At 38.4% G+C, this 26,518-nt stretch overlaps 1 protein-coding gene across 8 annotated transcripts in view; it reads right to left on the reverse strand.

The window, feature by feature from the left end:
* Positions 1 to 837: 837 nt before the first annotated feature.
* Positions 838 to 26,518, reverse strand: part of synrg (synergin, gamma) — a 98,690-nt gene continuing 73,009 nt past the window's right edge. For 5 of the 8 annotated variants that reach the window (XM_068010484.1, XM_068010483.1, XM_068010482.1 and 2 more), the window contains 4 exons: positions 20,231 to 20,379; positions 15,946 to 16,056; positions 15,275 to 15,307; positions 838 to 3,766 (listed from right to left, as the gene is read on the reverse strand). In XM_068010484.1, the coding sequence (XP_067866585.1) occupies positions 3,635 to 3,766; positions 15,275 to 15,307; positions 15,946 to 16,056; positions 20,231 to 20,379 (425 nt within the window). In that variant the 3' untranslated portion in view covers positions 838 to 3,634. Of the gene's footprint in view, positions 3,767 to 5,103; positions 5,189 to 15,274; positions 15,308 to 15,945; positions 16,057 to 20,230; positions 20,380 to 26,518 lie in introns of all 8 variants that reach the window. The other 3 variants (XM_068010485.1, XM_068010480.1, XR_010968768.1) reach the window with 2 other exon arrangements.

Raw genomic sequence — 26,518 nt, forward strand, 5'->3', positions numbered from 1 at the left:
ATCATGGGATATGAATTTCACAGATGTTGTGACAGGCCAGATGAACTACAATGTTTTCTGGTCCTGCGCATTCTAGGCTCCTATATAATCATTAAAGATTCCAATGTGGCTAATTTCAAATATATTTTCAAGTTAACTGAAAACATTATTTTTCTTTGTAAAAGGCAAGAGTATATATATGAAAGAATTAAGCTAATAATTTTTGTCCACAAATTTGATTTATGGATCTAAATCTTGCCGCAAAAAGTGATTAATAAATTTTCAAAGATGTGGTTTTGAATTTTTGAAGTGTTGCTAAGTAATGCTTCACAATGTTTTCAGTGTGTGTGGGGTACGATCTCGGGGTTGGGGGAATATATCTCTGAGATTTTCCAATGAATTTTTTGAAGCATAATTTCACTTTAAATTTTTAAAGCTCCAAATGTAGGAACTATTGATGTTTCGACAAGCAGGCAAAACCTGCTGCACAAAAATGGCTGCCACACATTCTGTAACAATGCACAAGGTTTCTATAGCAACAGGAACATCACCTTAGAGACAGTAACGTAGGACACTAGAGGTGCCAATGAGGAAGAGCCCAATCTGATGTTAACTCTGGTGCTGAGTCATTACAGAGAAAGGATATCCAACTACACCAAACTGCCAGTAAGAAACTGTTCCAGTCATCTCTAATTTTTTTTAGAATTACATCAAAACTCTATTAACATGATTATAAACAAGTTTTCATCCTACATTCTTTATTAAAATTATAATTTAGAAGCCATGTCAAACAAAAACAAAGGAATGCTCATTATTAGGAATGCATGCTAAAAATGTAGAAAATACCAGTCACATATATTTCAACTGCAAAAACCCAAACAGTAAGGTTTAATGTACAATACAATATTGTGATTGAAAGTTTTAAATACATCACCAATCACACTATTAATTTCTCACTTTGAATGGACACAAAGCAGTTTTTATCCTGGTATCAGGAATCAGCAAAATGAACGAGATAGTCAAATAAAAACTCATTCAGGCAAAGCAAGTCTGTAAATCCCCCCCTCCCCATGATTACATAAATACCACACGGAAAACAATTCTCACAGTATATTAACATGGATAAAAGAAACACATAAAAAGTGCATTTACAGTTAAGATCGCACACCTTACATAACAAATCAAGTGAAGTGCTCCCCAACACACACAGGGCTGATTAAAACCAACTCGGAAAAGCACTGAGTCTGCTTATGTACTCCATTTAACCACTACTGAATTGAATACGGAGTCAAACCATGGAGTCAAACCATGTAACAGAGTGTTCATAAAAAGCGAATACTGCCTCGAGTTTCTGCTTCCCAAACCTCCCGATTAACTTTTGTGATGGTTAAGTTAATTTCAAATATACTACATATGTATCCCTTCACATAAAGCAAATGTTTCGATCTATAGTGTTAGAGCTGAGTCTCTGAAACATCAAATAACATGATCATGGAGTACTTTTGTGGCCGTCACAGAATTTATTGTACAGTGATTAATATAATTTGCACTGCACCTGGTTCAGTTCTGACAAAAGTTCACTGCAATTTATTTGTTATTCCAGCAACAATTTTAGACAATTAAAACTGTTTCTTGAAATAGACACTTTATTATAAAACAGAAATTCTGTTGCAAGAATTTAAGCTAGAAATGGATATTGTAGGAAATAAATCTACCCACCCAAACCACCACACCCCCCTCTCCCCAGCAATACAATCAAACACATCAACTTCTACTGAACTGGATTATCCCAGTGGAATTCCATATTTCCATCATCAAATCCTAAATTCAGATTCCAGAGGTAGTGAAACACTTGACTCACGACCAGAAAATCGCACATTTCACAATTAGGTTCTCCAGTGCTCAAGTTCACTCTCAACCAGGAAAATGTCTGCACAGATAGATTGCTGTCTATACTTCCATGGGATGCATCACAGCCTGTCCAATTGTGAGCACACTATTTGCCAGCTGATCATTGAGCCAACCTAACAGCGATAGTGTGAGCTCGACACTGAAAGAGGTTGTGGAGGGAGGAGTGGGGTGGGCGGTGGTTATAAAGATATTTTATATTGTGTATAGATATATAAATGTAAATGCTTAAACCAAGCAGTACAAGAACTGGACCTGATGAAAATTCAAATTAATTTGTACATTGTGAAAGAATATTGAACTTTTTCCAAGAAAACGGGGATGTTTTCATAAGACATCTCAACTGCATTTGATCGAGATAAACATTAAATTGCAACCAAGGGAAACCTACAAAAGGGACAACATTGCTTCAAGCCTTCCCAAATACAATTTGTAGTACTGTACTTCCACAATATACTTAGGCGATATATCCATGAAACACAACAAATTTTTTGCATGCTACTTTGAGGAAAAGTGCCAGAAGAAGATGCCATGATAGAGTTATTGGATATATTGGGGGCTAACTTTGACTTTGGGTGATGGCGTGAAACCGACAATATCAATTTGGCCACCTGTTATACATCCCTCAATCAGGAGATGTATAAAAGGTGGCTGGTCCAATATGGCCCGTTTTACACCATCACCCAAAGTCAAAGTTACCCCCATAGAGTGCATACAGCATATGTGACTTTGATAACCCAGTGCTTCCAATTTAGCTCAGTGGTTGAGTGAAATGGGCTCAACTGCGTTGCATTTGACACTCCAAAAAAAAAATGTATACATCAGAAAAGGAGTGCAGCCATAAAAAGAATTTGCAGTTTTCAAAATCTTCCTATACAGGATTATTTAGGGGTATTCTTTGAATTCACACAGCAATTAAATAGACTGGTCAAAATCTAACAACTTTCACATTGTGAATAAAGATCATTGATCCCTTTAAATGATACACTATATACAATACCTGCTGCTTCCATACTGCCAGATGTGTTCTGCAAATCTTTTAAGTTTTCATCTCCACTCTGCCATGTTCTGATTGGAATTCAGCAAGAGTGAGGAATGGACCTGTGCAAGGTTTTGACATTAGTATAATTCCATGTCCACCTGTGCATTGTGTATTTCTTCCCTTCCTACACCCCCCTAAATTAGGAAGCACTCAACTACTATCATTCACTTCACTCAGTGCGCTTGCTGAGAACCGGTGAAAGTTAAGGACATCTGAAGGACGTGAAGTAAGTTGTTTTACTCATTTGACTATCAGACATTTAGATAATTTAAAATAAAGACTTTTAGTATCCTTTCATATAATTACAAAACCAGAGTGAGGTTAACACTTCCCAGTCAGATTGCCCATTTAAAATTGACTAACATTTAAACCATTGTATCTATTGCCTGCAACTGCAACCTCTGGACTTCAAGTAACTAGGAACAGACAGATAAGCATAGGTCTGTCTGAAGTGCTGCTGCATATCTTCTGGAAGGAGAACCTTTAGGCAATCCTGCTTCTTTAGCTTTTGTTAGACAGTAACTCATGTAAATAACTTCAAAACAACATTGGTGCATATTAAATATACTTTAAAAAAAATTAAAAGTTGCAAATTGATTTTCTTTCCAGGCTACACTATGTCATCCTCCACTTTCTGTGAAATGTCAGTGAGGTGCAAACAGTGGACAAGTTAAGTTTGATATCCTTCGTTCGCATGGCAATATGTCAGAGCAGGTCTGGTAGGATGAGGCCTGGAGGTTTAGGCTCCACGCAATTAATCCAGAAATTGGCACAGCTAGCATGATACTGGTGACCGCCATAAGACAACTTAAAATTGTCACTCTCTGAGTTAAAGGCCTGGAAAGGAAAAGGAGCAATAAGAATTTTCAGATTAAACACAACTAGCATTAGCTGTAAAAATTAAGCACAAGTTTATATATATTTACATTCCAGTAAATATTTGATATCAGGTCTATCTACTGTATATACTTGCATATACAACTAGAAATGTTTGGGGTTTAAAGTAGGGATTTGCATATATACGTGGGTCATAATTTCCCTCAGGTTCCATGCTTGTGAAGGAGTTTTGCCAAAGGCAGACCAAGCAGTACCATATCAATGCAGTCCTATCAGTTACTGCTATCAGCTGCTGCTTCACTCTGCTCCTCCAATGCTGTAAATATTTAATTGCAACTTCTCTTCTTGACCCCTGAAGTTCCCACCATCAACTTGAAATAGGACGGACTAGCAGAATAAATGCAGGGAGAAGAGATTTAGAATCAGTGCCAGGAGCCACAACTGAAGTCATTGCCATTTAAATGTCACAATACTTGAAGAGCAGAGTAACAGCTGGTTGAAATGAGAAGAGGTAAAATAATGTTGTGGGTATGAAGTACGCATTATGGTGGACAGGAGATTTTTAATGTTGACCCTTATCTTATATAAAGGTCATGGATTTTTTTTTGGATGGTGTAATTTGTTGGGGGGTTGTAACCATACACAAATATATACAGTCGGTGTATATGAAAAGTCAATGAAGGATGGTTAATGTTACAGAAAACTACCAATGATGGTTGACAAAAAGCTGAAACTCTATGCTGTTACGATCACTCGAACTAAAAGTTATTTTACAAGTGGAGAAAAAAGTAGTCTAGAATTCTCTTTTATATAGAGTGCCAGAAGCTCAGAGGTGATGTGATCCACAGGTGCTCGAGTCAGCATGCCACATGTAAGTTTTGTATACAACCCAAAAATAAACATGGATCCTGTTCACATCTATAATTACTTCCTCTATTACTATTCATTCATTTATATTTTGATTGGTCAGCAGCTTAAGTCTGAACATATTTGAAACTGTAATAATTGAAATTTATGCATAAGATGCGATAATTCCTTAGTGCATCAAATGCTTGTCACAAAACAAATCTGAACATCATTCACAAATCCAGCTTTCAATTTAGCACACTTGAAGAATTTAAAGTGACAAGTTCTTAAACTATTATGTCTCAGATAAATCATAGTTTTAAGTTCGACTCTCCAGGACTGATTATGGGAAAGCTCTCCCCTTACAGATATAGCCTATGCTTGCAGATTAAACAATTAATGGACCTGGCATCAGACTGTAGGACTCTACAAAGGGGCCGTTCAACTAATGACAGTCTTTTAAAAAGCCTATGAGTTTGTTCAAAGCTCACACTGAGGGATGCGTCAACATTGCATCAATATATAAGGCATATCGTAATTGTGCTGTCAACTGGATTCGATAACTAATGGATCAATCTGAAAGGCAAAATAGATAAAATTTTACAGATTGCAAACAGTACATTGGGGAGCTTTGTGCTGCAAATAACCCAAACTAAACCTGACTTAAATGCAATAGATGCCATAGAATATAAAGAAGCAAATTTTTGACTTTCATCGCATAGTCACTCCTCATCTGAACAGACACAAATCCCACACTGAAAAAAATCCCAGGTTTCTGTATTTTATTAGTGCAATCACAATTATAGTTTACTTTGCTTCAAGAAAAGAAGTCAGATACCAAGACATAACACACAGCAAGTGAGAGGGAAGTAAAAATGAATTGAAAGTCAATCTGGCCACACACTTTACACAAATTGAAATAAGCATGCTGTGAAAACATCTGGCTAACTGGAATAATACCTGACGTGGCAGAATGTGCCGATTAAGTTTATGGGTCATAATAATAACTATACACATGTTGGTATATCTGTGTCAAAATCCATTATAAATCCAGGAAAATTATGGGTGACAAAATCCATGATACATGTTTAGTACAATTGGGGCTGTATCCATTGTTGTTACAAGGAATTTATTTTTGTATTAAAAAACTTAGGATTTTGTGTGTTTCTGTATGATTAAAAGATTAATCAGGAGAAAGAAATTAGAGTATGAGAGGAAGCTAGCTAGAAATGTAAAAACGGATAGCAAGAGTTTCTACAGGTATTTAAAAAGGAAAAAAGTAAAGTGAGTGTTGGTCCTCTAGAGAGTGAGAATGGAGAGTTAATAGTAGATAATAAGGAAATGGCAGATGAAAGTAACAAATATTTCGCTTCTGTCTTCACTATAGGGACTACAAAAAACATTCTAGTAATAGCTGTAAATCAGGAGGTGGAAGGAAGAGAGGAACCTGGTGAAATTACAATCACCAGGGAAGCGATACTGAGAAAACTGAAGGAGCTGCAGGCTGACAAGTCCCTGGTCTTGATGGACGTCATCCTAGGGTCTTAAAAGAGGTGGCTAAGTAGGTAGTAGATGCGTTGGTGTTAATTTTTCAAAATTCGCTTGATTCTGGAAAGTAGCAAACATAACCCCTCTATTCAACAACGGGGTGGAGGGGGGCCAGTTAGCTGGACATCTCTTGTGGGGAAGGTGTTAGAATCGATCATTAAGGAGGCTATAGCTGGGCACTTAGAAAAACTCAAGGTAATCGGGAATAGTCAGCATGGCTTTGTGAAAGGGAAATCATGTTTGACCAATTTAATGGAGTTCTCTGAAGGAGTTACATGTGCCGTGGATAAAGGGGAGCCCATTGATGTACTGTACTTGGATTTCCAGAAGGCACTCGACAAGGTGCCACATAAAAGGTTACTGCACAAAGTAGGAGCTCATGGTGTAGAGGGTAACATATTAGCATGGATTGAGGATTGGTTGGCTGGCAGAAGAGAGTATGCATAAATGGGTCCTTTTCTGATTGGCAGGATGTGACATGTGGAATCGCATAGGGGTCTGTGCTGGGACCTCATATTTTTACAATATATATCAATGACTTAGATGAGGGGAGCAATTGCATGGCAGCTAAATTTGTAGATGACACAAAGATAGGTAGGAAAGTATGTTGTAAAGAGGACATAAGAAGGTTGCAGACCGATATATAGGTTGAGTGAGTGGGCAAAAATCTGGCAGATGGAGTATAACGTGGGAAAATGTGAAGTTGTTCACTTTCGCAGGAAGAATAAAAATGCAAAGTATTACTTAAATGGAGAACGACTGCAGGATTCTGAGGTGCAGAGGGATCTAGATGTTCTAGTGCATGAGTCACAAAAAGTTAGTTTGCAGGTATAGCAAGTAATAAAGGCGGCTAATGGAATACTCTCCTTTATTACGAGAGGAATTGAAAATAAAAGTAAGGATGTTATGCTTCAGTTATACAGGGCATTGGTGAGACCACATGTCGAATACCGTGTGCAGTTTTGGTCTCCTTATTTAAGGAAGGGTGTACATGCGTTGGAGGCGGTTCAGAGGAGGTTTACTAAATTGACACCTGGAATGAGAGGGTTGTCTTATGAGGAAAGGTTGGACAGACTGAGCTCGTTTTCACTGGAATTTAGAAGAGTGAAGGGAGACTTGATTGAAGTATTTAAAATCCTGAATGATCTTGACAAGCTGGACATGGAAAAGAAAAGATGTTTCCTCCTGTGGGTGAGTCCAGAACTAGAGGGCACTGTTTTAGAATTAGGGGACACCCTTTTAGGGCAGAAATGAGGAGAAATTTTTTCTCTCTGTATTGAAACTTTGGAACTCTCTGCCTCAGGTGGTGGTGGAGGTGGGGTAATTGAATATTTTTAAGGTGGAGGTAGATAGATTCTTGTTAGGCAAGGGAATCAAAGGTTATCGGGAGTGGAATTAGAGACACAAAGAGATCAGCCATGATCTTATTGAATGGCGGAGCAGGCCAGAGGGGCTGAATGGCCTACTTCTGCTCCTAATTCATACGTTCATATATGTTTTTAAAAAACTGAGAAAGGATTTCAGTGGACATCGAGACACCTGAACTTTATTGATGTTTTGAAAGGAAGTTCAACAAAATCTGAACTCTATGGACGTTTTGAAAGGAAGTTCAACAGGAGCTGAATTTGTAAACAAGGACAAGAAAGCAGGTAATTTCAAGGAAACCAGTGAGCAGTTTGACCTCAGAGCTACTCTTTGAGTGACGAGAGAGAGAAGTTTCAGTTTCGAACTTTAAAAAGCCAGTGAGTTTGGACAAAAAGCAGGCATTCTGAAATTTGATTCTGACCTGCCTAGAGATTGGAAGAGAACCCAGAAAAAGTATTACCTCTCTGTAAAGGAATCCTGCATCTCTCAAGAAACCCTGTATTTCAAATGTGGCGGATTCCTATTGCCTCCTGTCTCTGAAGAATCCCTGCATCAAGCTGTACTGTTGCCTCCTGCATTTTTAAGAAATCCTGAATGCTTGCAGAAATCTTGTCTCTTTAAAAAAAACTTTTGCATCGAATGTGTAACAGAGAACTGACACCTGTTGCTACACCTCTGAAGGTAGACCTATGTGAAGCTGCTGCAGCTGAATTTCCTTGAAATGCCTACCCATCACAGACTGTTCATCAACCTCGCCTGGAAAGATTTCGAGTGGCATTCAACTATTCGACTTTGGGACACCAAGCCTAACCGAAGATTTTCCTTCCAGATCATGACAGACTAAGTTATTTTATTATTCCTTTCATTCCTAGGAAACAGCTGTAAACCAAAATCCTTTTTTTTCCCGATTAACTGGTTTTTGGATGTGTGTGTGCATGAGGGCTAGGGAAAATAAGGAGCTTTAATATCTCAACTCATATCGATTTACTTCATTATTGGTTAAGACTTGGTTTTATAATAAATATTTAATTTTGTTGTTGATTACAGAAACCTGGTTGGTGTGCTTTATTCTGGGGACAAATAGAATATCTAGCTGTTTGATTTTGGTAAAAGGGAAAACTTGTTGATATGCTGTGACCCGTGGAGAAGTGGGACTGAATTAACAATGCACTCCTCCCGCCTCAGTCGTAACATTGTTGATTGGCCCTTTCTTGGTTATAAAGTACACTAAAACTGATCTCAAATCAATAAGCCTTAATGTATCAGCAACTATTCATAAGGCAAAAAATTGTATAAATATTTAGTCTCTGACAGTAGAATCTTCCAAAAATAATTTTATTTAAACATTAAAATTAATCTCACCTCCAAATCCTAATTCATTACAAAACAATTTTGTTTAAGTTTACAGTCAATGTTATTGGGTGCAAGCCCATCCCTCCTCAAAGGATAGCTGCATTTTATCTCACTATGATCAAAATATTTAGTGTAATAGTCCACTTTGCTTAAATGAAAGGAACCAAATACTGACAGACAACACAGTAAAGAAAAGGAAACAAATTCAATGACATTTCTGACAACACACGAACAAAAAGCACTGAATGAACGCATGCTTTATGCTGGAATATGTGCAAAAATATTTCTACAAATTTCAAGTGTTCAATGTTATGAAGTAAATGAGAACACAAAATATTTCTTCCTCTGTAGTATTCTCTACAGTGAAAGAGCATTTTCTTCTTTTAAAACAGAAAAGTACTGGAACTACAATGTTCCCCAGTCCTCAAAGGATTAATTCCTTCGATATTGTATCTCAGTAAGATCAAGACTTCACTGTCCTGCACCCCCACAAACCTTTCACTAGGAAAATTCTCTTCAGATTTCACTGTTCTGCACAAAAGAAACCACAACCAGTTTTCGAGACAATGACCAGCAATCATTCAAAAGCAAAATATAGCAGATGCTGGAAATGTGAAAGTAAAAACAGAAAATGCTGGAAATACTCAGGCAGCATCTGTGAAGAGGGGAAACAGCTAATGTTTCAATGACCTTTCATCAGAACAAAATAAGAGCGATGAACAGGGTTTTAAACAAGTAAAGAGGCAGGGAAAGGGGTGGGTGGGGAGAACAAAAGGGACGGTCAGTGATAAGGTGGACAGCAGGAAAGGTTAAATGACAAAAATGGCACAAAGCAAAAGGAGATGGTAATGGGACAAGTAAAGAAACAAAAGATGGGTCTAGAAGAGATGGAAATGGGAAAAGCAGAATCATCATCAACAGCTACCGTCCGGCAAAAAATGGGGCAGAGGTTATGATCTGAAATTGTTGAACTCAATATCAAGTCTGGGAGGCTATAAAGTGCTTAACTGAAAGATGTACTGTTCGTCGATCCCAGGTTGAGCTTCATTGGAACAAATGTAGCAAGCCAAGAACAGAAAGATCAGAGTGGGAGTGGGGTACAGAATTAATATAATAAGTGACTGGAAGGTCCAGGTCATGCGTGTGGACTGAACAGAGGAGTTCTGCAAAGCAGTCACCCGATCTGCATTTCTCTCCCCAGTGTAGAGGAGATTGCATTGAGAGCAGCGAATACAGTCTATTAAATTGAAAGTAGTACAAGTAAATCACTGTTTTACATGGAAGAACTATTTGGGTCCTTGGACAATGAGAAAGGAGGTGGTAAAAGGGCAGATGTATCTCCTGTGCTTGCATGGCAAGGTGACATAGGAAGAGGTGGTGGTGTTCGGGGAATGGTCCCTTCAGAATGCTGAAATATTCCAATGAAGCTCAATTTAAGCTCGAGGAACAGCACCTCATCTTTCAATTAGGCATTTTACAGCCTTCCAGCTCAACAGGTTTATGGACCCTGTGTTACCCCACATTACTCGATATTTCAGTGGGATTCTCTGCTGCACCGTATTTGGGGCCATTTTCAATGTTCCCATCCTCAACGAAAGAGAAATACTTGGTTGGTTATGAACCATCATCCCTTATGTCATTTAATCTCTCCTGCCTTCCACCCTATTACAGGCCTTCTGTTTTAGCCTTCCCCCAACTTTTACCTGTCTCCGTACTTGCTTAAAACCTGTTACATCTGTAACTTTGTTCACTTTGATGAAAAGTCATCGACCTGAAATATTAATCCTGTTTCTCTCTCCACTGATGCTGCCTGACCTGCTGAGTATTTCCAGCATTCTTCAAGTTAATGCATTGCTCCAACAGTGAAATGGGTAACAATGAATTCCTAGTGAGGTGTCTTAATTATTACTTTAATAATTACAATACAATTTGAATTCAGCACAGTGACAGGCTGACGGGCTATAATTTTAGGCTATTCAAGATGAACACTCCACCATTCTGACGTACCCTTGTGGCACTAGCCTCATATTGTTAGGTATATTAAGCGGATTGTGGAATTATTCGTCATCACTCAAGATACTACTTTCCCTTTTCCCCTCTCTCTCCCTGGTGATGACCCCTCACCGAAGTACAGTCTAATCAGTGGCTGTTGCCTTTTGTGTCCTTTGCAAGTGGCCGTTATTCAAGTGTGAGATATGCAACTGAGGAAGTCACCACAGGCAAGCCTGATCCTGTTATCATCTGAGGTCTACCCATGCACATTTCCAGCAGGGGTTGCCACACAGTGATCAGAAGCAAAAACCATAACCCCCCCTTCCCTAACCCCAGGAGCAGTGCAGCAAATTATTTTGCTTAGATCACCTTACTCAGCACATACTGGATGCAAGCCTTGGACCCTCCTGGTCTGGCTGGCTCAGAGATGGATACTGTCCCTCTGAACCAGAAGGACTAAAATACTGTTTTAAGGCGAATAATCTGATTTGTATGGTCGTTGCATGTTGTTAACTAAACACTAGGTGGCCCCCTGATTGGAATGAGCACATTGCAGCAATTACACTTTGGTTGTATTCCTAGGTTAGTCTTTGATGGAAGACTCTGGAGGGTCTGGAAATAAAAACAGCTATTACCACAGTAATTAGGAACCTATGGTGTAACCAGGTCAGCTGACATTCAAAGTGGGTACATCATTGATTGGAAAGATTTCCAGTACAGACAACTCTATAAGTCTATAAAATAATTCCTTCCAAAAGAGTCTCCTGTCCATTAGATGACTTTAAATTGACACTGATACTAATATCATAATTCCTCGCAACAGAAGTGAAGCAATTTTGTCCATGGTTTAGCTTACTACTGGTAATTCTGTCACAATATATAAAGGTTAAAAACTGGTTTTACTCACAGAAATCACGTCCCTCTTAACTTGGTACAATATTGCGACAACTGCTCAGTTGGCTGCTGGGCAGTTTGTTTGAGCAAGCAGCCGAGTCACTCAATTCAAAAATAAATATGCTGTATGATTTGTTCATATACGTATCTGATTGGTACTTTTTGAATTTCATTAACTGAGCTGTTTTGGCTTAGAGTTTTTGGGGGTATTTATAAGTCTGCATCCTTCAAATCTGAAGTCTTTAAACTAAGGTTCTGATTGGAACCTCTGAACAAAGTAAACAAGAACTATTCCCAGAGAATATATTGTGACATTCTCTGTAGTTGGTGAGGAAAGGATTAAAACTGTGTGAAAAAGTAATTATGGTCATACTTTTACACTGCAGTGTGAACTATTTATTATTTTCAATTAAATAAGAAACTAGTCAAGTTTAAATTGTTGTAAATATATGAAATATTTTGGTTATTATTTGTTTGTTCATATACTACTTAATAGTTAGTTTGGCATTAAAGCCTAAAATAAGATCCAGTGTTTGTGTTTCTTAGCACATCCCAAAGACAAGGAGGGTCCCATTAAAATAGCCCATGGAACTGTGTGCACTGTCATATTTCATCTGGATAACCAGGTGAGTTTGGGTTGCCAACTCTGCCTGGAGGCATTGAGAGGTTTAATCAGGTGGCGTTCTTGACACCGGACCACTTGACATCTAACCATGCGTCATCTGCAAATGTTATTGCAACTCTCTCCCCATCTTCTTGGATTCTGGTTTGGACTCAGGCTCTACGTGAAGGGTCTGGGCCCCTCCGTCAGAGCCAATCTGTACTTGGACTTCACGTGTCAAAACTGGACCACATGGGCTGACCTGAATCAACCGGAGAGATGTACAATGGGCAACGGGCTTGGTGTATGGAGCATTTCTCACAGGGCACATCGCCCTAAACACAGCTCCAGACCAACATTTCTAAACCACCCCTTGGGTTTAGAATAACAAAGGAGAGTTTTCCTAGAATTATTGAAATTAAAGCACAGGAGGAGGCCATTCAACCCATGGTGCCAGTGCTGAGCAGCAGTCCAGGAGATCCATGCCCCATTCTGAAAGACTCTCGGGCAATCTGGGAGCATTGACACCACCTAAGGTGAGTGAAAAAACTCACAAGGAATTAGGGAATGTGGGCTTACCTACAAGAATGGTCAAACACAGAAACTAAAAATGTTCAGCGTCAAAAGGGTAAAAGCATTTTTTTTTTCTAAAGGCATTCAGCTATATCTTTATCATTTCTTGTTGGACTGTCATTTAATTGCAGCAATAATTCTTCCTCTTACACCTATGTAAATATTATAAATGAAAAGTGACACATATAGTCTTTTGAGCATGCATAAATGAAGTATTTGGGAATGTGGTAATTAAGAACATTGTATTGTATAATACTGCAGATGGAGTAGGCAAAACTTAGTGTTTAAATAATAGAACAAATGGATGATAAAATATGTCAAAAAATCATTTCTTTTCTTCAAAATGTCAGTATACAGCACAACCTCCTGTAGGTTTATTAACCCCTTATGCACTGTGACAGAATTAAGAAAACCAATACCTAAGTAAATCTTAGACATAAATGCTTCATTTTTGTTACAATATATTCTCATGAAACAGTTCTCATTTGTGTGTAATGGGTACCCACTTCAAGGACAAAAGAGCAGCACTGCACTAACGGAAGTGTCGCCTTTCGGATGAGACATCAAATCGACCCCCTATCTGCCGTCTCATGTGGCTACAAAAGATCTCATGGCACTATGTCAAAAGGTGCAGGGGAGTACTCCCAGTGCCCTGGCCAACATTTATCCCTCAACCAACATCTAAAAATGGATGACCTTGTCATTTATATCATTGCTGTTTGTGGTAGTATGTTGTGGGCAAATTGGCTGTCACATTTCTTACATTACAAAAGTGACTACACTTCAAAAATACTTCATTGGCTGTAAAGTGCTGTGGGATATCCTTTCTTTTCTTTCTCGTTAACTTTGCAATTAAAAATCCATAAATAGTAAAGGAGTGACTCCTAGTCCAGTTTTTAAAGCATTTGGAATTTCTACTTAATAAACCCTCAATTTAGGTCCAAATTAAATTTCTCAAAGATGAAATTCAGAATTTGACTGCAAATCTCCTTTACAAAATCTGTTGTGAAGAATTCACTCAATACATCTACCAAATACTACATACATAGATATATATACACACACACACACATATATATATATATTATAAATTCTACCCCATTCATACTTTAATCCTTTAGGATAATTGTGCCCTAATCATTTTTTCTTTGTTCTGCAGGAACAATGATTAGTAAGCAGGGTGTCACATATACCTGCCAACCTTTTAGTTTAGCCATAATTGAACCACGATTGAAGTCAAAGCAGAGACCTTCAGCTGTTTAGGATGCTCCTAAGGAAACATTAACACAGACCAAATTGTGAACCTTGGTTTCCAATACTTTCTGTTGCTCTTCATAAGGTGATGGCTCATGATGGAGTACGGTTCCACAGATGCCAACAGCCAACTAGCTTGTTATCTAAATGGACAGATATTCTTGATGAGTGACAGTTGGGCATTCTTTTAACCAAGTGGGAATCACTGCTGTGTTCGGTTCTGTTCTCATCTGACATTCACATGCACAGTTAGGCTTTCTCGCAGGAGTTACTGCATACTTCTCAATTCAGGCTGACTGCTCCCAGCTACCGAAAGCCCCAATACTGCCCTTGCTGAGATTACCAAACTCAGTACAGACTGATGATCGAATTTGTGATCTTGAATCTTGCTCTTCAACCTTTTGTTTTCAAATCATATTCATTAGAACTGTTAAAGTGCAGGCTGAATGGAGTCATGATTATGCATCTGTATTGTAATAGACCGATCAGTCTTTTAACTTGTCTACTATATGAAATGGCCCCATTATGGGTGATAGACATTCCTTTCCTTGTTGGACAATGAGGTGTACATTCATTTTGGAGTCCTTCATGCATCAATCAAAAACTCTGTCCCCACACTTTGAGCATTAAGTTTATACTGTTGGGAACCTGCATTTTTAGTGCATGGCACCCATTTAAAGCAATCCCTCATTACATTTAATTGTATATTTTAGAGTTGTAATATGTTACATTTGTTAGATGCAAGAAATTTTACATTTTTGAAAAAATGCATTAATATTCACCAACATGCATGTTGAAACAACCCATTTCTGATGAGTGAAATACCAATTTCCTCATGCAATCCAAAAATTACAACTGAAATACCAGCAGAAAAGTGAGACCCATCAGCTTTTGTTAGGAGACAGATTTTTAACCACTCCAAAAAAACTCAAGACCCCAAAATGATTATAGTGTAAGAAAGGAAAGGAAAGATATTAAAATTATCCCTGCAAGCAGTTCAAGGGTTAATTTTAATTTAGCCCAATTCCATAGCCATTTGGCAGATGAAATGTTTTGAGAACATAACTTTTAGAAGGTCATACTTGTTTAGGATGATCCTCCAAGTTTTCTTCCTCCTGGAATAAGTGAGATGTGAAGTCAGTATCCTGGTTAGCACCACAGCAACTGAATGATTTAATCCTCAAAAGGTCAGCTCAAATTATTTTGCATCAAAACCCTTTTCATATAGTTTCAAGTTACACAGAATAGACCCTGGTTGAAAGGGGTCAAAGAGGAGTGGAAGGCAGGGAAGAAATGCCTGGAAACATTTCCTCAGCCTGTTGCTGCTACTTTTGGCCAGTTAAAGCAGCTGCTAAACCTTTAGTGGATGTTGATTTAGCTCCCTCTGCACCTTGTAATGTACCTGATCACGAGGCTCAGTGGACAACTCATCACCAGGGACCAGTTTAAGTATGATTTCCAACTGAGGTTGTTCTTCAATCCAGGTCCTCCCTATTCATGCTGCAGCTAAGCAATGCACTGCATTGGGACCGCAATCAAGACTTGAAAACCTGCAGAACCATGAAATGCCTTGCTGGTTTTCACATGCAGTTTCTGATTTATTAGCTGTAAACAAAGGAATAGAGAGGCATCAATGGGCACAGACAAATGCCCACTGGGCTGGATCTGCTCCTTGCAGTTACTCATCACTACATTAGTCCATTAAGTAAATAACTATTGGAATGTGAGCAAGCTACAGGTAGCTTGTGCTTACCTTGCTTCTGGAGTCAACATTAAGCAGACAAACTCCACAGGCGAGCTCTTTCGCATTTTTTATCCCAGGACGTAGAATACATGAGGAGAAATCCAGTGAGTTTTCATCTGGCTGTGAAGAATGCAGATGGCTTAGATTCATAATTACATTTCAGACAATGTAGCTTCAAAGTCTAGCTTCTCTGTCTCATAGTCACACTGTAAAATTATTTTCCTATGGATAAAAGGAGGGCTTGTTGGGTGGAACCCAACAGCCATGTCCTGCTCAAAATTCTTCTTAGCAACCATTCAAGACTGGACTGCTGGATTTTTTGAACTCAACATAATTCAGCAAACGGCTTGACGACCAGCTTTGGTCTAACATTTTAAGTTAATATTGAGTATCCAATCTTATGATGCTCACCCAGCTTCATTAAGTCACAAAATCACCTACTGCAATTGGCTTCCATTTTTTTCAAAACAAAAACTAACTGAAAGTGATCTACAATACACTTTAGTCTAAGATTGCTGAATTCCCTAGTTGTAAGGTCCATCTGGCCAGACTGGATAGCTGACCACAATAATTCAATTGATGTGCTTCTGCATAAACAGTCAGAATACTGATATAAAACTAAGTAACTATGATATATAGATATAGCTAGATAGATAGAGGTAGAGACAGAAGAGAGAGAGATAGAAAGAAAGAAAGAAAGAAAGAAAGATAGAAATAAGGATACATATATAGATTGATTAAATATATAGAGGTAGATTTTCCGGTTTGGGCGCAATCGGCAATTCTGACGCTAATTGCACTCATTTGAAAGTTATTGTTCCCATAAGTCTCCACTCACACTTATCTGCATATTGCCAAATGCAAAATCTACTATGAACCAGTGCAAGGGGCAGAGTTTTAAAATGTAATTAAAAAAAAAATTGTTTTAAAATATTCCTTGATATATTTAAGAGTGGTAACTTGGCAATGTTTGATTAATACAGCAGAAAATGGGTTTAATCACAAGAAATCAGCATTTTAAATCACAGTGTCAATCCATCACCTGTGAGTAACCTGATTTTAAATTACTGAAAAGAACTTAAAAAAAAAATATACAAAACTATTTTCTGGTTAGACGGGTACAATTGCCAGTTACTTAGTAAATTAAAAAAAAACCTATTAGTGTGCTTGTGCCCAAAATATCCAGCTTAATTTTTGGAGCCTCTTTGAAGGCCTATAAGCGAGCCCAATTAGCGGATCCTCCCAATGGTGATTAATTCACCCTGGGGGTGCGCTGGGCCAGCTTCTAGCATGATGTTTGTTAAAACTAGCATAAAAGATCACGGAAATGCTATTTGTGCTGAATGCAATTTGCGCTTAAAGTTCTGCAATCTTTTCCACCAGTTACATCAACATTAGGGGAACAGCACCCAAAGAAACCAGTGCAATCGAGCGGAAACTCCTGGCCATATTCTACATAAACTAGAATGCCATTGGCCTTTGCTTCCGTTTTCTTTGGCTGTATTGGGAAGATGTGATTTTGGACAGTTCAAAGCTGAAATTTAAAAACAGTACAGCAAGGAACAGCAAAATTAATCCTCATACAATTCTTCAATGGATATTTCAATTTTATAGTTACTTCAGTGATAAGACAATTATGGCTTTTGTCAAAATGCGCCAATTTGGTTACACATTTTGAATTTCCAAGTTATAACTTTTGTGATGTGTGAAATCAAAATTACTTGAAGTTCGACAGTTGCAACAATCATTTTCACCATTTATGTTCTCCAAGGCAATTTTAATGATTGGATCTTTAAGCAACAATCATTAAAATGATGGAACATAAACACTGCTACCGTAGAAAATGATCCATTAAGCTTCAATATCACCCAAGTGAAGAAATTGATTCCTGGTATAAAATCAAAATTAATGCGCAATGGAAGATAGCCACATCTGAAAATGCATTATAGTTTGAGGAAAATGCAAATCTTTTGCTGATGCAGATTTTTATTTTGATATGTATATATCAAGCATATGTGTATTTATATTAGGTGTAAATAAGTACTATAAATAAGTATACAATGATAGCAATTTGGTAGTTACAATTATCAGTATTCTTTTTCTTAAAGTTGGCAACTGTAATCATTATGACAATGTCTATACTGCTGTTTTTTTGACCTGTATGATCAATGGGTGGAAAAGCAAATCAGTCTGATTCACTTGTCAGATACTTTTCTTTGATCTAAGGAATCGGCTTGCGTCATTGTTAAAACCGGAATGCTTGATGCAGTTGCGCAAGGTGTTCATATCTCACTAACCGAACTTCTGTAAATGAAGGTTTGCAGTTCTATCCCCTCTGTTTAATTGTATGCATGTAATGAAACTACATTAAATTTAGTAAGTAAGTGGGGTAATATTTGGTCCTCAAGTACCCACCTCTTAGGAACATAGGAGCAGGAGTAAGCCATTCAGCCCATCGAGCCTGCTGCGCCATTCAGTACGATCATGGCTGATAATCCACTTCAATGCCTTTTTCCCACACTATCCCCATATCCCTTTATGTAATTGGTATTTAGAAATCTGTCAATCTCTGCTTTAAACATACTCAATGACTAAGCTTCCTTAGCTCTCTGGGGTAAAGAATTCCAAGATTCACAATCCTCTGAGTAAAGAAATTTTTCCTTATCTCGGTCCTAAGTGGCTTCCCCCTTATTTTGAAATTACGTCCCCTGGTTCTAGACTCCCCAACCAGGGGAAACATCTTACCTGCATCTAAGTTGTCTATCCCTTTAAGTATTTTGCAGGTTTCAATGAGATCACCTCTCATTCTTCGAAACTCGAGAGAATACAGGCCCAGTTTCCCCAATCTCTCTTCATAGGTCAGTCCCACCATCCCGGGAACAAGTCTGGTGAACCTTCGTTGCACTCCCTCGTACTCAAATCCTCTTGCAAAAAAGGCTAACATACCATTAGCCTTCCTAATTGCTTGCTGCACCTGCATGTTAGTTTTCAGTGACTTATTGACGAGGACATCCAGGTCCCTTTGTACATCTACACTATCTAATCCCTTACCATTTAAAAAATACTCCAAGGGGAATAGTAAAGATAGTTTCCAGATAGTAGGGGACAACAGTTGTTTACAGTAACAGCTGGATCGCTGAAGGAGAAGTTGGCGCTTTATAAAACCCAAAGCTATAATCGCTATAAATAATTTTTCTTGAATTAACTTAACACATAGGTGCTGGTGTCAATTTAATGTGAACATCAAGTGTTATTTTGTGAACAAAGACTAAAACTAAATGCTTTTCTTACCTTCTGTAGCATCCCAAAGGAACGCAATTGTAGAAAGAAAACTCAGTGAATGCAAGGTATTTTGATTCTCTACTGCCATATGCATCTTCAACTATTACTTTAAAACTACTCAAGATTTCTCCAATTACCTGCTCATAGCCACAGTATCCATGGAAAAAAATTCTCCAGCTTTTTATCTCAACAATAAACCTGAAACCAAGCTCACAATACCAAATCAAAGCAAAATAGAGAGTTCTAGCTTGTTTTACGTTAATGAAGAATATGGATCTCAATTAACTTACAAAACTGTAGGGATTACTCAAAAGTTTTACTGTAGATCTCAAAATCTAGTGGAGTTGGGAAATTATCTATCCCATAGGGGAACAGACAGCATTCTACCTGTTGCTGATTAGCTTCTTTACCTTATCAAAACTGGGGGTGGCAGCTAATGTCCAGGGGACAAATTCCAATTTTAGGGACGGCTAATGTGTACTTAAGGTTTGTTCTCCCCCACCAACACCCCACCCCCCAAACCCTCCTTGGAATGGATGGCCATATTTCGCAGCTGCACATTTTAGCTGCTGCTAACTGGCATTATGGTAAGCTCTCATCTCGCAGACACCAGATTATCTGAAAGACTCTTGCTGAGTCAAATAAAATGACTCCTGCTAAAATAGTAACTCCTGTGATCCACTAAGCATAGCTATATTTCATTTTTGCTCTAACCAGACCACTTGCATATATATATATATATACTCATTTAAAAAAAAAATTCCAGTTTTACAAATATCCTTAGGAACAAAGTTGTAGCTCTCAGCTTAGAATGGGATAGCATGTTGGATCATCCCAAGCTTTCTACTTGGATAGAGCATCATGTCTTCAAAATAATGTACAATAATCAGGATAATCCCTACCTTTTGACAGAGATTCCCAATCTCAATATTGAAGCTCTATAATAGATGCTCAGAAACAACCTCATCATGGAGGAAGCAAAATCCATTTCAAAACCCAATTGCAGCCTTACCGTGAGGGGAGTGAGAGACATGAATATCATCAAGCTGCTCCAGATCTTCTCTATTTCCTTCATCAGTAGCTGAAGCTTCTCATTGCACACTGCTGTTGCTTTAATTCCAAGCTCAACACGTTTGCTTACTCTATACACCTCTATCACCCCTGTTAAAATAAACAAAGTGTTCACTTGTGCATAGTCTACTTTTCACTTTTTTTTTTAAGTGCCAATTTTTACTATAGTGATTTTTATAGTTAATTTTATGATTACTTCCTCCCTCCAAGCAGTCTCCTGACCCCTGTTTTATATTGAACAATGTTAAAGGAAGTCAAAAGGAACCTAGACAATGCGATCACCATCAAAGACTTTTTAAAAAAGGAAGGAAACAGCAAGGCTCTAGCTAACATTTTTAGAAACTCTCTCTGTGGGAAGAATATATTTCCAGGTTCCTTGCTACAGATGGAGCATAATAGCCCTGGAGAAACCGCAAAACTGACTGATCAGGAGGATACCAGGATAAAGAGGCTGGTTTATGAGGACTGTCAGTGAGTGAAGCATTTGCTGATTGTTAAGGCAGAATATTACAGTAAACAGCTGGTCTTTCAGACTCCATCTCCGGATTTAGCTATTGCCTGGCTGCCCAGACAAATGGCCATTAACAGACAGTTGTTGCCTTTTACCACAGGCTAGAGCAATTAGGTCTGCATTCTCTTAAACTGATATGATAGAGGAGAGGAGAGATTTGATAGACCTTCAAAATAGTAAAAGGAATAAACATGGTAAACTCAGACAGATGATTTCCATTGGTAAGTAAACCAAAGACTTAGGGCTGTAATCACTAGATACACAAAAGTGGAGAGTAGAAGAAACTTTATTCATACAGAGTGACCTAAGCAGGTGCAATGCTTTGTCGCAAGTGGCTATCAATGCTAAAAATCGATAATAGTATTCAAAAATGTAAAGACGAATATAAAAGGGTATAGGGAGAAAACACAAAGCTGGGACTGTGGAAAATCAGCCCCAAGAGCAACCTAAATTCAACACAGGCAAAAAGGGTCCAATGGCCTCCTCCTGTGTTAAAACTTATATAAATAAAGGAGCAAAACCTAAGGACTAGAGTTCAGCAAACACTGCCTCACAATTCCAAAAAAATCAGAGAATTATATAACCAGTAGAACAGAATATTATTGCTGGCCATCTGAAGGACATAATAAATGGTCAATATGGTTTTAGAAATATTAGGTCATGTCTTGTGGTTTGCTGTGGCAAAATTGCTGAAAATCACAGGTAATGGCAGGGGATAGTCTGCCTGCAGATGTGAGTCAGTCCTTTCAATTTGTTCTTTTACCAGCACTTTAATTTTAATCAACAATCTGTTTTAAAGTAGTGGCAATCTGTGCCGCTCAAACACCTAACAGTGAAGCAAGTTTCCACCTAATTACCGGAACAGATAATCTTGAAGTGGGCAAGCACCGCACAAATTCAAGTCTGAATTTAAGTGTCAGTAAGCTGAGCACTTGCTGATTGTACAAGTCAGAGTATTACAGACAAAGGGTCACTAACAACTAACAGACCAGCGTTATTTTTTTCTCTGCAGCTGTCTCTGTGTTGCTAACTTGCATTGGTCTGTGGAAGCTTAGATGCTGGATAACTTCAGTGACTCATTGGCAGCTTTGAAGAGTTTTTAGGTATTTAAGCGATCACTCTGGAGAAAGTCTGTAAGATGAGCTGATAACAACAGGTTTTACAGTCAGCTCATTAACACTAGCTTGGACTCAACATCAAACAGTGTTGGTGGGCTGAGCAATTGATGACAGCTGTTACAGTAACCAGATAGAAAATTCTGTTATGCTGAGGCAGTCTGAGTGAGACAGAACACTTTGAATCATGCCGCTGATTAAAACTGAAGTACCAGCGAAGAACTGACAGTTCAGGAGAAATGTCAGGGACTATTGTGCTATGAAGGTGAAAATCAGAGGACTCAAAGTGGCATAACACACTGTGACAAATCACTTGCCCACAATATGTCTCACCAATCTACAGACATTTTCAGGAGTGAAGTAAACTGGCAGACAAATGCTTTCTGATGGCATTGGACAGTTCTGATGTGAGGCTTACAAATTAAGATTGAGGGTCAGACAATAGCAAATTAGCTATTTTGGTAGTTGGTCTGAGCAGCAGAAAGCAGAAGACAATGACAAATCGAAAAAGCTCCAGCTGGGCCAGTAACAATTGGATTTCTGTGCAGTTTATTCAAGGATCATTGCTGTTTACACTATTCATTAATGCTATGGAGGAAAGTGTTATAATAAAATTAGATTACTGGCGTGAAGTGATTGAGAACATTCAAAGGAACCTGGGCAAATAAAGTGGATAGTCTAAAGAATGGCTGATGAATTTTAATGCGGAAAATATAAGGTACTGCACATGGCACAGGAAACATCTGCAGAATGAATTTGTGGAGATTCTCAAAAGTGGAAAAGGATTTTGGAGCAATCATCTAGTGAAGAAATGTTATCAACCAGGTTAATAAAGGACAAAGAGGAATCTCAAGGGCATTTGATTAAAAGTTATTTCAACTTCATGTAACTCAATAGCAAGACCATTGTGTGCCATTATTAGCAATCTACCTTCAAAAAAAATTGATCCTTTGGAGTATGACAAGAATAATTCCACAATTTAAACCTTCTGTGTTACATGGAAAGGCTTTTTGAAATGAGCTTATTTTCACTGTAGAAAAGATAATTAAGAGGGAGCGTGATTCTGGTCTTTAAAATACAGCAAAGCATTAAGATGGAAGTTACTTAACTTAAACTATGATTACAGAACTGCAAGACACAAGAACAAAATTAATCAGCCTTGAGCAAAACTACTAAACTATTGATTAAAATAAATTATTTCACCCCATAGTGGGTGATCTGCAAAATAGACTGTGAACAGGTCAGTTCATTCTAGTTCAATAAAAGTTTTTTAAAAAGTAGTTGGATATACATTTAGTTAAAAGCAGTACTAAAAATAAGTGTAGAAGCAGATGATTATATATTCTAGAAAATACAATGGGGTTCTGTCCTGGTGAAACCAAGGAAATGCAACCCATGAAACGCATTTGGTGATGACAGTTCAGTATTTTAGGTTAGGCTAATATTCTGAAGTCTCAGTAGATTAAGCTCAAAAAAGCATTTGATGACGAAACTTACAAAGTAGGGGATGAATGAATGTGCAAATGGAGTCTGAGTGGGCCACAAATAAAGTTTAACGTAATGTTCTCAATAATTTACATATTCCTCAAGCTGCTGATACCAACATAACTTGGTCTTCTGATTTGCAATTCATCCATCAACGAAAAATGGACATTAAAAAATAGCGAATAAGAAATATAAGTGCAAATAGGACTAAGATACCGAGGCTTCCAAGGACAGATTTGCAGTGGAGGTTGGTTGTGGTGGGGTGGGGTGACGGCAGGGGGTGCGGGGTGCTGCCAATTGGACAGCCCTTCCCTAGAGGTTTGAGGGGAAACTTTGCAGTCCATTACCTTTAGGAGGCGTTAAGTACAGCTTTTTTTTAACCTCCCTCATGAGGGCAAATAAATTGGATGATCCAAGCTACACATGGTCTGTTGGAAGGAAGAGATTTGATGGGTCCATTTCTAATTCCACATTTATGTATAAGATTGTGTTTTACAGTTACAATAAGAGCACTAATGCATTGATCATGAATTGTTCTGTTCCATTATCAGTATCTTCACAGATCAGGAATCTCTACATCCATTTAATGATTCACCAATAGGTATCCTCAAAATAGCTGTGTAAAATGCAGAGAATCAATGCAGCAAAGTAAAAATATAAATACAAACTGCAAGGTAGTTTCCACCTCCTTTTAACTGGCTGGGAAATAATGTGTTATTTGTTATTATGAATAAATTACTTGAAGGGGAGTCAAATAGTTATGTCATGCAGGCTCCCACCTGCCAAGAATGAGGCGCACCTTATTTCGCCACATGAACATTAAAACTTAAAAGTGCTGCTGGGAAGAAAAGAGGGCCTATCACAAGGAATTGCCAGACTCCTCACCAGAAAGACCTTTTTTGCATAGTACTTGGACCAAAGAGGCCACTCCCTGCTCCAATTTAATCCACAATGGACTTTTGATTACCAGACGTTGAAGGTAGAGAGGCTAGTATTCCAGGTGAACTGCTAAGATAGCCAAATACACAAACAGACATGGTCAGACCAGCTTAGTCACATGCCTAGCTGACTTGGAGCTTTTTGAATTTGAACTTGCCACAGAGAATCTGAACGGAGAAAGCTGTTTGCTTCTGGACTGAAAAGATCTCTCTCCTGTCTGCTTCCATCTCTTTATCACGGAAATGAAGACCCATTGAAGACACATGAACCCCAAGACAGAAAAGTCTCTTACAGTGAACACGGTTTAAGAATAATACTGGGCCCTAATGAAAAGCAAGACTACCTACAATCAAGGACTACAGCAAGCTCGAAGCACAGTAAAAACCCCTCTTCAGAGATTGCCTCAAACTTTTTAACTTTATTTTTTCTTCTCTTTTCTGTCTCCATTTGCATGCGCATATAGCATATGCATGCTAGCGTGGGGCGCGGCGTGTATCTGTAGGCGTTAACCAAATTAGCGTTTAAGTTTAAGGTTTAATAAATTTCACTTTTCTTCTTTAAACCAAACAAAACCTGGTCTACTCATTTCTTTGCATTATAATTGGAAAGTGGTGAACAACGATTCACTGAGGGGGAGATCAAAACACAGTGTGTTTAAAATTAAACCCTGTTACGATAAGACCAGGGGAAGACAGTAAAAGATCCCTAGACACCTTTCACACCTGATCATAACAGTTACAAAATAATATTTTCCTGATCAATCAGTGCTTATAGCACAGCCATTTTGGTATATTCTCAGCTATTTAAGGATGCTCCAGGATGATTTTGTTTCCACACATGGTCAAAATGACACACTTGTACTAAGATCTGCAATCATGGTAGCCAAAAAGAGTCACTGTGATTTTTATGGAGATTATATACTGTGACATCCATGCTACCAACATTCATATTACAATGCATGCATACAATGCTACTAAGTGGAAGCATTTCCAGCTTAATTTACTATTTTATGCATCTCTACAAATATAGAAAACTTTATGACTATATATTACTGGTATGAATACTTTTTCCAATAAGTTAACTGCAATACACTAAGCCATATAGGTCACAGATTCGATTGCAAGTCTGAGTCGAGTTCTCAGATATTAGCTGGTATAACAACTGAACCATCACAAGTAATCTGCATGTCACTGTTATACAGTGAAAAGTGCTTGTGGATAGATGTTGGGTGAAGACAGGACTGGGCTTGGCTGTGATGCCCCTTGCAGCCAAACAGCCTGCTGGCATGCAATGCTGGCTTGTGCATGAAGAATGACCATTTGAACAAGGCAGTGAAAGGCTTCCAGTGGCTACGGAACAATTTCCTATTAATATTCGGTACGTTCGGGGAAAAGGGGGGAGATAATTGGAGAACAAGTACGAACTATTTAAATTAACCATATAGATAATGCTCTACAAGCTGCTGAATGTGTTTTTTTAAAAAAAAATTTTAATATAGAGATACAGCACTGAAACAGGCCCTTCGGCCCACCGAGTCTGTGCCGACCATCAACCACCCATTTATACTAATCCTACACTAATCACATATTCCTACCACATCCCCACCTGTTCCTATATTTCCCTACCACCTACCTATACTAGGGGCAATTTATAATGGCCAATTTACCTACCAACCTGCAAGTCTTTTGGCTTGTGGGAGGAAACCGGAGCACCCGGAGAAAACCCACGAAGACACAGGGAGAACTTGCAAACTCCACACAGGCAGCACCCAGAATTGAACCCGGGTCGCTGGAGCTGTGAGGCTGCGGTGCTAACCACTGCGCCGCCCTAAGTAGCCTGATATGAATGCCATTTTGTTAAAATTACCTACATTAAAAATACTTGTAGCATTTGTTAAATTGAATGAAGGCCCCTTGTGATTTTCAAAATACACAAGTATCTTCCTTCACACACCTGCAAAAAACATTTTCTGCAAACTCTAATGAAGAATGTCAAAAGTAGAATTGAGAATATGCATAATGAGAAAGCATTTAATAATTGATGAAATTCAAATTGCTGGACCCTGCCTGCAATTTGACATGCCACAGGGTCCAGATCACAAGCAGCAAGAGGAGCTTGAAGAGAAGTTAGGCTCTTCTCAATGGGGGAGGGGGGTGGAAGGGAAGGTAGGAGAGAATAG

Source organism: Heterodontus francisci, chromosome 30 (genome assembly GCF_036365525.1).
Source record: "Heterodontus francisci isolate sHetFra1 chromosome 30, sHetFra1.hap1, whole genome shotgun sequence".
In the NCBI taxonomy this organism is placed as follows: Eukaryota; Metazoa; Chordata; class Chondrichthyes; order Heterodontiformes; family Heterodontidae; genus Heterodontus; species Heterodontus francisci.